Source organism: Tachysurus fulvidraco, chromosome 15 (assembly GCF_022655615.1).
Source record: "Tachysurus fulvidraco isolate hzauxx_2018 chromosome 15, HZAU_PFXX_2.0, whole genome shotgun sequence".
In the NCBI taxonomy this organism is placed as follows: Eukaryota; Metazoa; Chordata; class Actinopteri; order Siluriformes; family Bagridae; genus Tachysurus; species Tachysurus fulvidraco.
Genome location: NC_062532.1, coordinates 17384331 through 17401585, shown reverse-complemented (window position 1 = coordinate 17401585; position 17255 = coordinate 17384331). Strand labels below are relative to the sequence as shown.

Sequence of the window (17255 nt, the reverse complement as noted above, 5' to 3'; positions counted from 1 at the left end):
ATTCTTGTCTGTTTAAAAAATCTTTTCCAGATCATGACTGAAGTATAAATCAGCACACACACACACACACACACACACACACACACACACACACACACACACACACACACACACAAAAGACCAGATATCAGGAGCTTTCTCTTCTTTGTTCATATTAATAAAAGCTTAATTTAGTAACAGTAAACTCTCATACACATATTATATAAAATAACCAGATTGCTTTGTTTAAGTGATTTTATTTAATAAAGCGTGTTAAAGCTGTGCTCTTTAATTTAGTTTATATTATGAGAAATTGTGAATGAAAGTTTTTATGGGATACAGTGTGGTCATTTTTTGGCCAGAAGTGTGTGTTATTTGAAATGTCTATATTTTTAATTCGTTATGTTATTTAGTAGGTTGTAGTGAACACATTCAGAAACACACAAGAGTAAACAAAGGGGAATAAAAGTGTTAATGCAAGACTGAAGCTACTGCAGCACCTGGGCTGGGAAACACGTGACGTAAAAGATGGGGGAAGTCACGTGACGCGCTGTTATCACCTGGGGCTATTATTAATCGTGCAACTCTCGGCTTCTTTAAAACGACCTTCTAAAACGGATTTGACTTGAATTTCGAATCAAGTCACTTTTAACAGCCAACAGAACATCTCGGATTTGCGATCTAGTGCTTGAAATGTTGCGCGACTTTTAACATGCAAAACACACCGTGGTTTGATATCATTTATTTTTAATCGTTTGAATGAATATAATTTGCTGAGATTAGGAAAAAGAATAATAATTAAAAAAAAACAACAACAACAACCGAAGCTGCTCAGGATGTTCAATCCGAAAGAAAACCGCTGTCGCCGCTTCCAGGCTAATATCTTTAACAGGAGAAAATGCCAGAACTGCTTCAGAACCTTGGATTCACACACACTCAGTGAATCCGATTTAAACGCAGTAAGAGAATCGTTTCTTTTTTTTTCTCTTTTTGGCTCGAATGATGATATGAGCTGAATACGATCTACGTGTTTGCATGTACCAAAAAACAAACAAACAAACAAAAAAAAAACCTTCATGTAAACGTCTCAATTAATCCGGTTTAGAACGATTCGAATTAAATTACGATCCGGTTGTAAGGAGTGGTGTGGATCTGGAATAAACCGGAAAATAGGAAATAAATTAACCATGCATACTTGATTTTGACTATTTTTAAGTAGGAGGAGTTCAGATTATATGTAATGCAAAGCGAATATTTAAATCTCAGATTTTAGTTATCTGTTGGTGTGCAAAATCTTTCAGCTCTATTCCCTTCATCATTGGAAGGGGAACACCAGTGAGCAGGCTGATTCTCAGAAGAGCAGTGATGTGACTCACCAGTGTTATGAAAGTGATTTAAATACCCCAACTGCCCCGGATACATTTGTGCTGTCATTGTAGAGTTAATGTTGTGGTAGGAACAGGTTATTTCCCCAAATATTGGACCAAACTCACACACTTATTTTTCTGCAGATTAAACCTATCAAAGCTGGTTGGCTTCTTCTAGCCCCAGAGGGTATTGATTTTCTGAATCCTGCCCATAAGAACAGGGTAAGAAACCTCATGGTGTCTTTAGGCAGATGTTTTCACTTGTAGTAATTTACCTCACCAAATGTGTGTTTATCTTCTGCACCACAGAAATGGCAGCGACGATATTTCATACTGTATGAGCATGGGCTTCTGCAATACGCTCTGGATGAAATGGTACTATAACTATACTGAACACTCACTATCCAATTTGTTAGGAACACGTGTATTTTTATTCAATTCTCTAATCAGCCAATCATGTGGAAGCAGCACAATTTAGTTATTCAAAGCTTCAGTTAATTCAAACATTTATTATGAAGAATAATTTAATACTTTGATCGTAGCTAGGATGTTGGTGCCAGACAGGCTGGTTTGAGTATTTCAGAAACTGCTGACCTCCTGAAATTTTACACAAAATACACTGAGTGAAAGGTGTTGTTGATCAGAGGAGAATATCCAGAATGGTATAAACTGCTAGGATAATCCATAGTAAGTCAATGTTAACGGACTGTTATAGTAGAACAAGTTGTGACTGTCTCGTGACTGTGTGTTTTAGCCTGGCACTCTGCCCCAGGGCAGTGTGAACATGAGCCAGTGCAGTGCTGTTCAGGACGCCTCATCCAAGACCAACTTCCGCAACAGTCTACGCCTTGGTTTCAGTGACCGAGATTATTATATAAGAGCAGAGAATGCAGAGAACATCACTGGGTAAACACTGGTTTCCATAATCACAGCATTTGTACAGGAGATTCTCTTAGTATGACATTATACATTAAGGAGGATGCAGGAAAGAAAAATTAAGTGTTTCCCTTTCCTTATTTGATTCTAAAGCTTGGATTGCAACAATATCTACACAGATCATGCTCTTCTTGTTTTCCTTCATCAAATTTAAATTTGATGGTATTTGTGTAGTGCATAATATTGACACACATTAGTCTAGGATTCTTCCTTAACCTCACCCCCATCTAAGACCTGTTCCACGAGCAGAAGTAACAGAAAACCAGCACATACAAATTTTAGCATTGCTAGAGTGCTAATAAAAATTACTAAAGGTTGCAACGATTCAGTGTTTATTGGGAATGGCGTTGAAATGAATAATAATGATGACAATAAACATAAACTACTTTGATTGACCTTGTTAACACGCCTTCGTTATTTTTGCATGTGTTCTTACTAGGTGGCGAGAAAACCTGCTTGTTCACTCGAATGCTGTAAAAACAAGCAACAAGAAGAGAAGACTAGAATCACTGGTATACACAGTATGTGTTTAAATTTCAGAACTATTTACTGCATAGTAGGATGTATCATACTAGCAGGTAGCTTTCTTACAACTCTATCAAAATCTAACACTCCAATAAAATGTCACACTCACCTCAACTGAGGTTGAGCTGGATTGTACGAAGAGATTTTTGAAGACAGCTTTAAGATCTGAAGTCCGTTCCGAGGAATTGCACACAAGCGATGTTTGAGCAATGTTTACAGACCGAGACTATAATCGATTGATCATAAATCTTTGTCATTTGTCTTGACCATCCCTTTTTAATTTTATTTCTATTTGACCCTTAAATCTTTGGGGTTTTTATGGCAACCTAAAAAGTAGTTTAGTTTAAAAGGGGGGCACGGTGGCTTAGTGGTCAGCACATTTGCCTCACACCTCCAGGGTTGGGGGTTCGATTCCCGCCTCCAACTTGTGTGTGTGGAGTTTGCATGTTCTCCCCGTGTCTTGGGGGTTTCCTCCGGGTACTCCGGTTTCCTCCCCCGGTCCAAAGACATGCATGGTAGGTTGATTGGCATCTCTGGAAAATTGTCCGTAGTGTGTGATTGCGTGAGTGAATGAGAGTGTGTGTGTGTGTGTGCCCGCCCTGCGATGGGTTGGCACTCCGTCCAGGGTGTATCCTGCCTTGATGCCCAATGATGCCTGAGATAGGCACAGGCTCTGATCTGTTAATTGAAACTGGATGAAAGTTTTATAGTATGCACTAGCATGCAGCAGAAAAAACTGTGCCAACAGTGAATTTATGAGATTATGACTAAAAATGATATTGTTTAAAAAAATTATAAAAAGGTGTATAAGGTTTAGCTAGTTGGCTCTTTAAATACTCACCTAAAAGCCTGACTTCAGTTTAATTATGCCTCTAACTGCTGTGCACATATCTCTGCCTGCTTGATTTACGTCTCTTTCTCAGGCTTCTGCCTCTGCTTGCTGACAACAGACCATTTTGTGTGTGTGTGTGTGTGTGTGTGTGTGTGTGTGTGTGTGTGTGTGTGTGTGTGTGTGTGTGTGTGTGTGGAGGAGAGCAGGTTAATGTGTAGAGCTGCAGTTTGTCTGGCTGACGTGCAATTAATTATGCCCAATAGCTTGTGTGCATGTGGTGAAGTGCTGGTTAGTGGAACATTAGTGGAATTAATTTTAACGATCTTACCAAGAATATGGAGAAGCTTAGGACTATGTTGCTTTGTGGTCTAACTGAAACAACCAACTTGTGCTCTTTCTATCCTTTCTTAAGCATAACGTAAAGAAGCACACACTACCTGATCGAAACAAGGTGTCTGAGAGCTGCAGCAGAAGCACCACCAAGAAGAGAAGCCCTGAACTCAGTACTGGTAGCGTTTACAGCATGAGCATTAACGAAAGTGTTTATTGTGGAGATCTAAACACCCTGGTCGGTGCTGAAGCTACTAATGTAAATCGATGTGATGGTGAAGACACAAGTGGCAGTGATCTGGGTGGGGTGGAGGTAGGTTGTCCAATCCCTTCTTCTCCAGAGGCGGGGCTTCCAGAGGAACCCGAGGAGCTTAATGAGAAAGGAGGAGTCTGCTCGAGCAGCAGAATGAGCCATGCCAGCTCTCCTAATACCTCCTTCATCAGTTCCTACCTCTGCTCAACGCTTAGTCATCTGCCCAGTCATTTCAGCACAAACGGTAAGTGCAGAAACAGGTATGGAAACAAATGTGATGGCCATGTGGGTTTCTTTTGTCTTTTTGTTATCTGCTTTAGTGAGTGTTAGTTGTGTAATGCAGTTCCACTCTGTAGATGTTCATCTGTTAATCAAACAAATAATCGGATTTATTTGAGGCTTTAAAACAAATACCACACCCCCAGTCACATGTCAACAGGAGTGCTGTTTTTGTTTGTTTGTTTAATTATTTATTTTTTGGTACGGGCTTTTTTCCCCCTTGTACCCTTCTGTGACATTTTCTAATAGTTTTATTCCCAAAAATTGTAATCAAACTAGTAGCCTAATTTATACCAGACACTGCTGCATTCACACACACTTGCAGCGACAAAGTGACCGCACATTGTTCATTTTCCATGAAAGCTGGAGACTTCCAGTGACCTGAGCGTCAGCAATTGTGGAAAAACTAAAAGTTTTCTGCAAATACACCAATGACTTGCTACACCAATGAGAGGGAATTTATTTATTAGTGTTTTCTATCCATCTACAGCGCCTTGGCTGTTCAATCCAAACGAGTTGTTTTGAAGATGCTGATGCTCACTAGAAGCGTGTTGTTGCCAGCTATTTGTCTTCGTATTGCAGGATGTTAGGATGGCCCAGCCTGCTGATTTGCCAGGAAATTGTGCGCACAGGCTGGAATGCCTGAGCTAATTTTTTTGGTTTGTCTTTTTCACTCTCTCAGCAACCAAGAGGCGTGAAGGCATAGATAGTGGATATTCCTCGCTCGAGAAAACAAGAGCCGATGCTGAGGACGCACAGACAGGCCCTGACCAGGACTACAGGTGTGAACGTTTCACCCATGCCACTGCTTTACATATTGGGCTCCACTTTCAAACTTCCACAATTACTCAGGCTCTGGTCTCTGGGAAGTGCTAACAGTGGGTTTTGAAGGTGTGATAAGGCTTTTGGGAGGGGCAGAAAATTAGTGTAATGGAAGAGAAGGGACAGCAGCAGGTACATGCATCAGGATTGCACTTGCTCAGGCATGGAAGAGGGGAAACTCACAGAACACACAGCCCGGGAAGAGAGGAGGTGTACCGTCTTTTCGGAAAACAGCGCAGGTAAGAGAATTAGCTATTTGCTAATGTAGAGAATTTTTCTAGAACACTTGTACGCAACATTTGATGTATTAATAGCCTTAAAGTGAGAGAGAGAATAGCAAGTTATCTATCTAGATGCACAGATACAGAGATGTATAGAGAATGAAAGAGAGAGAGAGAACTTCATCAGAGTTACCGTGGACAGACTTGTTCTGTAACAGCAGTTTGTTTTAACCAGAATGTGATTTATAGTGGGGTGTTTTCTTTTTTGTTTTGTTTTTTAAGTGATTAAAAAAAGAAATCATATAACAAACACACACCTTGCAACTTGTCAAGCTACTGAAATAAAAAAAAATGACAGCCCCATGTAAGGCTTCCTCGTGATGAAAACACGAATATACCACTGAACTAAAGCACTAGCACTTGGAGATGTTATTAAAATAATTGGAACTTCACCATATCAACAGTTACAACATTTGTGTAAACCTGTTTGCGGCAGGTTTAAAATAAAGGTCATTTGTAAGATACTAGACACACTAACATATTATGGAACTATTATCCAAGCTGTAGCATTATCGAGAAATAAAAGAAACCTTTTTAACTTGCAGCAGCAATCAGTATGTTTACATGCAGCCGAATAGCATGTTTAGTAATCGGATTGTTTGCTCAGAGTAAAAAGCTTTTATTTAAACACCTCAAAGATTGCACTCAATATAAAAATAAATTGCCTTGTAAACGCTTGAATCTGAATCCTCTCCATCGGGTTCAAAAACCGAATCGAATTACAATATTTATACATCTTCAATCGGAGCAAATCATCTGGATTGAAGAAAACAAGCGCATGTAAACATCCCTAATGTATATGTGACAATTCATTGGAGACTTTTTTCTAACTCTGTGTACGCTCCTTTTGTTATACATGACCAAAACCCATTTTGTTATGTATTTTCAGGCGATCGCAGGTTATCAGTCAGTTTGAGCAGGAAAATGAGATGCATATGCCTGCCATTGAGCTATGTTCCTCTTCGTCAATATCCTCCTGCTACTCTGCAGAATGCGATCAAGACGAGAGAACGAATCACAGCAGGACACGGGTATCTCACGTACATGTTTACATCTTGCTTGAGGTGAGATGCTGGGCAGAAGCTGTGAAATGTTGTGGTGCTTTTGGTTTTTCTGTAGGTGTTTGCTCATGGTGAATCTGGTGTCTGTGCCTCCAAATGCCGTCGCTCCAAATCACTGGAGCGCAGTCTGGCAGAACACACTAACACGGTGGGTACAGCCAACAAAACACTGCACTGCTGCTGAAGTTAAACAAGCAAGTATTATCTATGTGGTGATGAGTTTCTCTCTCTCTCTCTCTCTCTCTCTCTCTCTCTCTCTCTCTCTCTCTCTCTCTCTCTCTCTCTCTCTCCTTCTCTCAGCCTGACCTGTTAAATTTTAAGAAGGGCTGGATGAAAAGATTGGGAGAAGATGGAAAGGTAAAAAGAGTGTATGAAGATAATAGAGACAAATGTCTCAAGCTTTACATGTTTATTATCTTTCTCTTTTGTTCTAGTGGAGGAAGCATTGGTTTGTTCTTACTAACCAGGCTTTAAGATTCTACAGGGATTCAGTTGCTGAAGAGGTATGTTTGTGTATGGTGTTTGTTTTTTCTTTCTCTTATAAAAGATTCCTAGTCCACTAGTGCTTACTGCTCTGAATCGATTTATTGCAGGCTGCAGACATGGATGGTGAGATCAACCTGTCCACATGTTATGACATCACAGACTTTCCTATGCAGAAGAAATATGGCTTTCAAATTCATGCAAGTGTTCCACATACAGTACAGGTTTTGTGTGGGGAATTATTCACTAATGTGTCTTTTTTAATGTTTTGTTTTAAACACAAATGACAAATCAAAGCCATTACTGAACCACACTTGATTGCATCGCAGCCTCAGCAGGATGAACTACAGACCTGCCTTCAGACTTTTATACATTATAAGCGCTCCATGTTACTAATGGAGTCAATAGTCACTAGGAAGTTCTCAAAAATGTACCAAAAGAGCTTTTTTTTTGCTAGTACTTGAAAGATGCCCTGGCTCAGTGCCCTCAATCTCTCTCAAGGTACTGTCAATGAAGAATGTAGTTAAGTTTAGTATTTTAGAATTTAGTTAATTTAACGCTACCTAAAATGGATCAGCTGGCTTAACCTGGCTAAATGCACTGTGTACTATTCTAGGAGCTTCTTCCCTCAGGCCTTCGATCTCCTCAGTATGGACACGTCCACCTTACAGATCCGTCAAGAGTCCACAGAGTCTGTCACATGTCATTGGCACTCTGCATACTGCATGAAACTCACATGCACATGTTGCACACTTTTAGATGCACGTTAACTCATTGTCTTTAAATTCTTATTTTTAATGAAGTCTTTTCAGTTTAGTTTATTTCTACTCAGTTTAAGGAGGAGTTGGCCATGTTTTCATTCCATTTTACAGTCATATGTGACATAAAAAATGATGACTCTTATTATTGTACCACTTCAGGCAGGCTAACATTTCCTTGGCTAGTGTGCAGATTTTTCAGATGTTTTGTAGAGTAGCTTGTTTTCTTTCTTCCTTCTATAGGTATGATACAGTGTAATACATATACCTAAAATACCCCGGTGTGAACATATTTGCACTCACAGTGGTTATTGACCTACAAAAGTATTAGATTTGATCATGACTATAATCCTCTTGCAGACTAAAGATGGAGTTTTTACACTCTGTGCAACGACCCATGGAATTCGCCGGAACTGGATTCAGGCAGTTATGAAGAATATTCAGACATCTGTTGCCCCTGATGTTACGTGGTACTGTAAATAGTTATTAAAGTCTTCCATTTTGGTTTACTGAAGGCATATAAAAAGAAAAATGTTTTGGTTTTATGACTTTAAACTCTTAGATGATGCCACTATTTATTTTGGACCATTACTTTTCCCTGGTGCTATGCATACAAAGTTATGAATTATTTATTTATTTATTTTCTCAGTTCACTTCCTCCAAAGGTGCCAACAGATATGGTTTCTGAATGCAAATTTGCCTCTGCTTCAAACCCTCCATGTTCAGAGGAGGAAAAGAGGAGCAGTATTGTAGAACGACGCAGAGAGGGGCGTTATAAAACCTTTGATTGGGCTGAGTTTAATCACATGAGGACGAAAAGGGAGACACTCAGCAGGCAGGCAGAAATAGATTCAGAGTTCGTCTCTGAGGACTCCGTGCCCCCTGCACCTGCACCATCTCCTGAAGAACCTGTTGCAAGCTCCGTTATGGTGTCGCATACCGCGACGGCACAGGATTCCCATTTTACAAAGCCTGCAGACTCCTCAACACTCATGGTGAGATCCAGTATTGTCGCCGGTAAACCGGCTGATCAGAAGAATGCAGAGGTTGATGGTGTGGATGTCTTCAATGACCTTTCTTCTAATACACAGATGGAAGAAAAGAAAGAGGTAACTGCATCCTGAATCCTCCTATCCTCAAAAAATGAATTGTAAACTTAATGTGAAATTATAAATTCTGATAATTAAACAGAATTGTCTATGGGGGGCTGAGGAATAAGTTTATAATATTATAATATTGTGTATTATCCTTACTTACATTTCTAAAAGGACCTCAACGGGTTTTTAGAATTGTTTCGGGTTCCCAAAGAGCCTTTATTCCAAACACTTTGTTAATGAACAAAAAGAACACCCTTTACAAAGGAAAATGTCCCGCCGAAGGGACCACCAAAAGAACACATACAGATGCTACTGTTGCTGAAACCTCGCTACTGTACCTCATAACAATGAGCTTGACTTTTGCTTCTAAAAGAGTTCTTTAATGTCTCTTTTGCTGATTAATAACTCTACCTGTCTAAAGAGGGTCTACTCTACTCACTGGGATGTGGTAGCTCAGTGGTTAAGGTGTTTGGCTACTGATCGGAAGGTCATGGGTTCGAACCCCAGGTCCACCAAGCTGCCACTGCTGGGCCCCTGAGCAAGGCCCTTAACCCTCAGTTGCTTAGTTGTAAGTCATAAGGGTTTATAAGGGTGTCCTGCTAAATGCTGTAAATGTACTCGAAGACTATGTGATAAAGGTTCTATGTAGAATATTTAGCAATAAAAGTGCCCCAGGAAGTGCCCCATGGACAAACTGAAGAATGCCAGAAACAACCAATTTACTTTACCTCTTTTGATCTACCTCTCTGAAGGGCCTCTACCTGAACCTAGAAGCTTTTTTGAGATTGAAAGTGTTTGTTTAGGGTTTTCCATTGAACATCGAAGAGGTCAAACAAAAAGACAAATTAGATGCATTTGTTTCAAGTATGTCCCATATTTCTATGCATAGCTTTTATACAGTGTGCTAATAATAATTTTTTTTTCTTTCTATTTAGATTTATCTTTACACCATGCCAGCTCCAGCCACATTTTCCTCACTATCAGTACAAACAGAATGGCAGTGGGAACTTGAGCTTCAAACACTCCATTCAGAACTTAAGGCAATGTATGAGAGAAGTGAGAGAGAGGCAAGGGATTACAAACTTTCTGAGGCCCACCTCCAGACTGAATTGAGTGGCAGTCTGGACCTCCTACATGAAACTGAAACAAAACTGCAGAAAACTGAAGGTATCCTAAGAGAACGAGAGAGTGCACTGGAGGAACTGCAGAGTTCTTTGGATGAAGTTTCAGGACGTTTGAAGGCTACGGAGGAGGCACAGGCTCTGAAAGACGCCCGTCTACAGAGACACTTGCGCCTCCTTGAGGAGAGTCAGGAACGGGAGAGGAGGAGTCTCCATGATAGCCTTGAGCATGCAGAGAAGCGTGGGAAGGAACTGGAGGAGAGGCTTATGCAAACAGAAGCGATGCTGCAAAAGATGCCAACAGGGGGCATGGTAGAGCAGCTGGAGAGAAAGTGCCAAGAGCTGCAAAACCAGCTGGATGAATCGGACAGTGAAATGAGTAGGTTGCAGGCACGGCTACGGAACGAGGAGACCCTGTACTATGATATGGAGCATAACTACGAGCAAGTATGTGAGGAGTTGGAGTTTGTGCGCGGTAAATTGCAAAACTGCGAATGGGTGTGCGAAGAGCGCTTCAGAATTCAGTTAGAGCAGCAACAAGAAAAGCTTAATAGGAAAGAGCAGGAACTACAAGAAATACTACTCAAAATGGGTTGTTCAGGTGTGACCGTGGAAATGACTGGCATTTTTCAACCACATGCGTTCAACCAGCATCTTCAGGTGGGCCCATGCAATGGAGAGAATGTCAAGAATTTTGGGTTTGTTGATTTGAAGATGCAGCCAGTTGCACAGGGGGATGAATCAGAACAAGTAATATCCGTAATACAAGCATTAGAGAGCAAGTTGTGTGACACAGAGGAGAGGCTTCGGGAGATCACATTGCATCTCCGACAGCAGCAGCAAAAACTTGGTCATGAGGTTAATGCTGATAAAGTTGATCAGTGGAGTGTGCAGATACCCAATGAGTCTGTTGGACCAGGTGCTAGAAATGACAACCCAAATGGAAAACATTGTGGGATCATACAGGAAACGATTGCTACTAATACTAAGGTTAACTTGGTTACTAGTAAGTTGCTTAACTTTGATCTCCAGGAAGCCTTGCAAGACAAAGGTATGAGTCCAGAGAAGATTTTATCTCAAGGGTTGACTAGCAGGATGCTGTCCTTAGAAGCACTAGTCATCCAGAGGATGGCTTCTGCACTAGAGCATCCCAGCAAACGCCTCCTAGAGGGGCTATTAGAGTTGCAATTCCAGACCAAGGCCCTTCGAGGGGCTTGTGATGGGAGGCTTGAAGGGCCAGTTATGAGGAACTACTCACAGTTGTTTTCATACTATCAAGAGATGGGTGAGGCAGGGTGCTTACTGGATGAGTGTGAGATCTATAGCATGTGTATGAAAGCAGAACTAGCATACCTAACATACACAAACCACCTACACAACACAGAGGAAGAGCATGGGTCACAGGCCTTTAAAGGCCCGTTCTGTCTTGGGTCTGGGGTTACTTCTCTTAATGCCAAAGAGGAGACCATTTCTAAAACAGGACTCTGGTTGTCTGATGTCAGCCTGCCTGAACTGGTACCATGTAAGCCACAAAGTAAAAATGAAAAGGATGGATGCTGCCCTGTAGACATGGACAAAGACAGTCTAGTGGCAGAGCTGCAGGCACAGGCCTGTTCCCTCCAGGCCCTCTCCAAGCAGCTACATCCTTTAGATGAAGATGCCGATCGACTGTCTGGGATTTCTCCAGTCCTTTTCCGGACTGTGTTGTTCCAGGCCATTTTAGCATATGTTGCATGCAAACTACATGTTGCTCTGAGACAGAAAGTGCGTCTCTTGCAAGAAAAGCAGGAGCAGGCTGCATGTCAGTGCCGCAGGCTGGAGGCCATGTTGCAAGAACAGAATGAGAGCTATGAGGAAAAGCTACGTGAGGGTCGCGTGGTTATAGAGGTGGCTGAGCTGGCACGCATCTCAGCAGAGACTGATACCCAGATAAAGGGACAAGAAGTGCAGCAACTTGAGGCAGAGTTTAATAAAAAGCTCCAGGATCTTCAGCAATTCCATGAATTAGAGATGAGGCATCTCCATGGATACTACACCGAAAACCAGTCACCGACTGTGACCTTGACAGAATCCATTAACGGAGAGGCAATAGTTTCTGTGACTGCTATGAAAGAAAGAATCCGTGAGCTGGAGCTGCAGGTTAGATGCCTGGAAGAAGAGCTTCGCAGAGGAGATGGAAACACTTTGCGAAAGGCCTATGAACAGGAACTAGAGACACTGAAGGTACTCATCTGTGGAGGTACTGTAAGAAATAAAAAATGCGTAGGGTAAAAATAAGACTATGATGTTGAAGATCTTAATAAAGAACAAGAAGGTTATTCCAGCATAGAGGTGACAAAATACATTGCGTACTTTGGGTTCGTCGGAGTCGGTAAGAACCCAGAGCAAATTCTGCTCAAGCCTTATATACAGTTTTCCCTTTTGGTAATTTAAATGAAGTTTCGCTTTGAATGTGTATTGAGTGTAAGAACTGAGTGTCTCCCAAATGGCTGGGCTACACCTTGTTGTCTAGCTGATGTCTTTAAATGTTCATCATGGTCACGTACACCTTGTCTTGGTATTGTTACAATTGCTAGCACCCAAGTGGTCACTTTAAATGGTAATCGCGGCCACATAGATCTTGGCTTGGTATTGTTATCAACCAAGTGGTCACTTCAAAAGGTAATTGCGGTCACGTAGACCCTTTGTTCGTGGTGATCCCTAATGTCCTTCCAACGTCCCCATATTTATAATTGAATCACATTTATACGTTTAGAGTCCTTAAACGTATTACCTTATGATACTTCTTAGGAATGAGCTCTATTGGTACATTTAACCAACCTTGTGTACAATCCAATACCAACGTAGAACAATTGATTTGCAGTCCAGAAGACATTCTTTGGGATTTGCTTGGAATTGCATTACTGTGTGTTTGTGTTTTTCCATGCTTGTGCTTTAGGTCACCTGTGAACTTGGCTTCAGCAGCATAGAACAGAGTCATCAGAGGGTGATAGAGGAGATGCAGCGGCAACACCTGATAGAGGTGGAACAGCTGCTGGAAGAGAAAGAAAGGGTTCTCCAGGAAGAAACCAATGCCACACTTGCAGGTACGAGACCAATTTCATAATACTCATTGCTGAGTTCTGTAGTTACGATCAAGTATTACTACCTTTTAGACTTGTTGTCTGTCCACCCAGAAAGCACTGTTTGCTGTTGGGTTGATCGATGCTCCGTGATTAGACTACTTGCCAATGTGCACTCCACATTGTCAGGCACTACTTCTTCTCTTTCTCTCTCCCCCCCCAACTTTAACATTGTCCTTAAATGCTCTGTATTACTGGTTCACAATTCCATTGTTGGATCATTGATATTGATTTGCATGTGTAGCCATTGAGGCCATGCGTAAAGCTCACAAGGAGGAACTGGAGAAATATCAAAAGGTTCAGCAAAGGGGAGCCGGCACAGACTTCATCAAGCTGCGTGCACAATTTAAGTAAGTGTGTGTTGCATTTATGTTGCCTTTGTCTGGCAAATGATTGCAGGAAATCTAATTGTATTATTGAAGGTTCAATGGAATCTTCATCAGGAACAATGCTTGGTCATTAAAGGTCTGGAACCTCGGGAATCTTTTGTATTTGTTGTGTTTAGAGACGAGCTGGATTCGCTACACAGGGAGCTGGAAGTCTTGTCTGAGCAATACTCGCAGAAATGCCTGGAGAATGCAAACCTTAATCGAGCCTTAGAGACCGAGAGACAGGCCCTGAGCTCTGTAGAGAGAGAAAACCAGAAACTTCACAAACGCAATCAAGTAAATCTCTCAACAGAAAACATGTTTACATTCAGACATGCTATAAGATGTTGTTCTCGAGGGCCAAATTACAACCTGCAAAACCTTCCAGAGCTGTAATGTACTAAGGAATACTAACATTATATGCTACACATTAGTAAATACAGTGTATATGTCTGGTTATGTAATAGTTTGGGTCTTAAAGGTTTGCTGATTCTTTACAGCAATATCCATGTGTAGTGCATTGGGGTAAATTGGGTTGTGTGTCTGTCTGTCTGATTTTATACCCTAGGAGCTGAATGAGCACTTAGTGGTTGAACTCTCCCAAATGCAATCTTGTGTGAATGGAGGAATCGTGCAAATGGAGCTCTCTCAGGGCAAAGATGTGATTCAGCTGGAGGTAAAATTCATTGAATTATTTAATTTACACACTTGCTATATGTAAAGGTTTTAACGGTAATTAAACCGGTGATATGGTGGCTTAGTGATTGGCATGACTGCTACACGTGTGTGTGTGTGTGTGTGTGTGTGTGTTCTCTAAATTGGGAGTATGCATTTTTTCTGGTGCAAATTTCTGGTTATAATACTGCTTTATTAGAAACCTACTTTAGTAAATAGTTATTTTTGCGACTAGCAATCAGTATATTGGATTTTGTCTAGCCCCTGAGTCGAGGTTAAAGCTAGATTATACTAAAAGTCAGGGTCTCTGATTTTTGAGAAATGCTTCAGAAAATTGAGTCGGGCCGAATAACAAACAAAAATCAAAACAAAAGTGTAGCCAATGAGCAGAAAGGGGCGGGGCTTGTCAATATGCGGCAGAGAGAGTGTTCAGTGCGCATGTGTGACATTAGCAGAAAGAGGTTTTAACATTGACATGGAGGATAAAAACAAAGAAAGAAAGCGAGGAAAGGCTTACGATAAGGCAAGAAGTAGGACGTGTTAATATAGGATCAGCTTTCCAGCGCTGGAGAGAACTGAAGGAGCAGGAAGTTGGCCACATATTCACAGGTTGGAGTTTCCTGAGTCAATAACTCCGGTTGTAGCTGCCTCTCTACATTACTACGATAGAAAAGAGGTGTTATTTGTGTAGTAACAGTGTTTAGCTCAGGAGTTATTGACTCGGGAAATTCAACTTTACTTAAGACACCGAGGCACTTTTTTCCTTCTCGATAGGTGAGTAACGTTGGTTTTGCTTTGTTACACAGAACTAATATATGCCTTTGTCCTTTGCATGATTATGCTTGTGTGTCATTTTTGTTTGCTTGTTTGTTTATCTGCAATCGTCTTGTTCTTCCCTTCAGTTATGATGATGACTCTTTTCTTTCCATTAGTTGCCTGGGTTACGTATGTGTGGGCGGAGCTATCAATACAGGGGTGGGACCCATTTGGGTTGGGGCGTGTTTGTTTTTGGTGATTTTATATGTCAACATTGGCTTTCAAAAATCGGAGACTCTGCCTTTAAGGCTGCAAATGGAAAAATAAACCAAATGCCTGTTTGTTTTAGGTGGCATTAAGAGTAAAGGAGTCAGAACTTCAGTGTCTGAAGCAAGAGATCAGCTCACTAAAGGAGGAGCTACAGGCTGCAAACAGAGTAAGATTTTTTTGACCTGTTAGATTTTGTAGCCTCAGACACTGTGTTCTGAATTATATTAGATGTTTTAATATGTGCTTTTCAGCATTGTAAGAAGCTGCTGAATGAGTTGAGCATTTCGGGTGCCAGATGTCCAGCTCTCTTTAAGTGCAGTGCTGAGACTTGCAGGCAACGGAGCCAAAGTTATGGTGAGTAAACACATGTAATCTTGTGCATCCTCCATGAGAACACGCAGACCAAAATGATGTGTGTTTTATACCATAGATGTAATGAAGTCAAGAAGTAATCCTGACTTCCTGAAGAATCAAACTAAACCAAACCAGCCAACCAGATCCAAGGTTTGAACCCTGATCACTATCTGAGCAAAGTACAGTATGTTCGAAAAAGGAGAATGAACTGATTTTGTACTTTTTGTTTCCCTTCTCAGAGTCTGATCGAACATCTCTCTGTTCAGGAGAGAATGAAGCTTTTCGAAACGGGCAGCAAATAGAAAGATCTGATCGTGTCTCTGTATCTGTGCACTTTTCACTATTTTTGTGTGTTGTGTATATGGGCTTAAATTAATATTTAAAATCTAATATTTATACATAAAGGTAATGGGGGTTTATTTATTTTATTTGACATATTCTGATGCTGAGATCTTTCTTTGGTCTGTCCCTAATCTGTGTTGTCACATATTGGCTATAATTTATTTTTCTAGCCTTTTTACTTCATTTGAAATTTAACCACTTCTTGACGTGACTGTTTGTTCGTTTTATCAATAAAATCAAACTGAAAACAGTCGCAAGTCCACGTATATATTTTTCTCTTCATAATGACGTGGTGTTCTTTTAAATGTTCTCTCATCCACCATCTCTTCAGAAAAAAATACTTAACTTTCTCATCTGCATTGTACCATATGTTCAGTCAGTGCAGATGCGTTTCAACATTTGTATTAAGACGAGAAAATTCAGGATTCCCTTGTAACCAGCATTCCCCCTCCCGCCCAGTCGGGTAGACTAATCTACACTTAATTCATACTGCATTTACATATGAACTGGTTATTTTATAGCTTACTTCTCTTTTATTATAACTTTTTTTGTTGTATAGGTACTCTCTTACTCTCAAAAAGATGTCTCAGATCCTGTTACCTACTGTACCAACATGATACAAACCAACTCAATGTGTTAAATAGAAAGGTGGATCTGGTGATGATTTTTTATATACAGTTGTATGCAAAAGTTTAGGAACCCCTGGCTATTTTTAAAAAATGCTGTTTGCAGAGGGCGAGGGGAATCATCAAAGATCCCTCTCACCCCAACCACGGACTGTTTACACTTTTCCTATCGGGCAGACTCTACCGTTGTCTCAGAGCCAGAACAAATAGACTGAAAAATAGCTTCATGCCTGTGGCTGTTTCTGCACTGAACAGCTGATATGCTGTTAACAATCACCACTGCACTGTCTGTTTTCTTCTGTGTTTTGCACCACCATGCATCTTTGCACCACCCAAAAACTGTTTGTGTGTGTGTGGGGGGGGGGGGGAGAGATAGATAGATGTACGTATTCATAATGACATTCTTTTTGTACAGCTATATCTGTCATACCACTTCATACTGTATCATACTTATAACTGAATAAGGGTGTGTATATATAGTGTGGTTTTTATATACAGTATGTACATATTACTACACCTTCCGTATAACCTCATACCCTTATTTATTACACTGCCACTTGTAAATAAGCCATCTATGCACTTGTGGTTAGACGCTAACTGCATTTCATTGGCTCTGTA

At 40.8% G+C, this 17255-nt stretch overlaps 1 protein-coding gene across 2 annotated transcripts; it reads left to right on the top strand.

Moving 5' to 3' along the window:
- The first annotated feature begins 540 nt into the window (after positions 1-540).
- Positions 541-16261, top strand: LOC113641177 (myosin phosphatase Rho-interacting protein). 2 transcript variants are annotated; one of them, XM_027143757.2, is made up of 23 exons: positions 541-938; positions 1491-1568; positions 1656-1721; positions 2101-2252; positions 2722-2803; positions 4052-4466; positions 5184-5283; positions 6494-6635; positions 6724-6813; positions 6966-7022; positions 7100-7168; positions 7259-7348; positions 8267-8376; positions 8556-9015; positions 9939-12347; positions 13063-13210; positions 13491-13596; positions 13752-13911; positions 14183-14290; positions 15395-15481; positions 15567-15669; positions 15746-15819; positions 15909-16261. In XM_027143757.2, the coding sequence occupies exons 1-23, from the start codon at positions 816-818 to the stop codon at positions 15969-15971; spliced, it is 5292 nt and encodes a 1763-aa protein (XP_026999558.1). In that variant the 5' UTR covers positions 541-815; the 3' UTR covers positions 15972-16261. The 2 variants fall into 2 exon arrangements, with proteins under 2 accessions (XP_026999558.1, XP_026999559.1); XM_027143758.2 differs by having other exon boundaries at positions 545-938; positions 2722-2794.
- Positions 16262-17255: the final 994 nt, after the last annotated feature.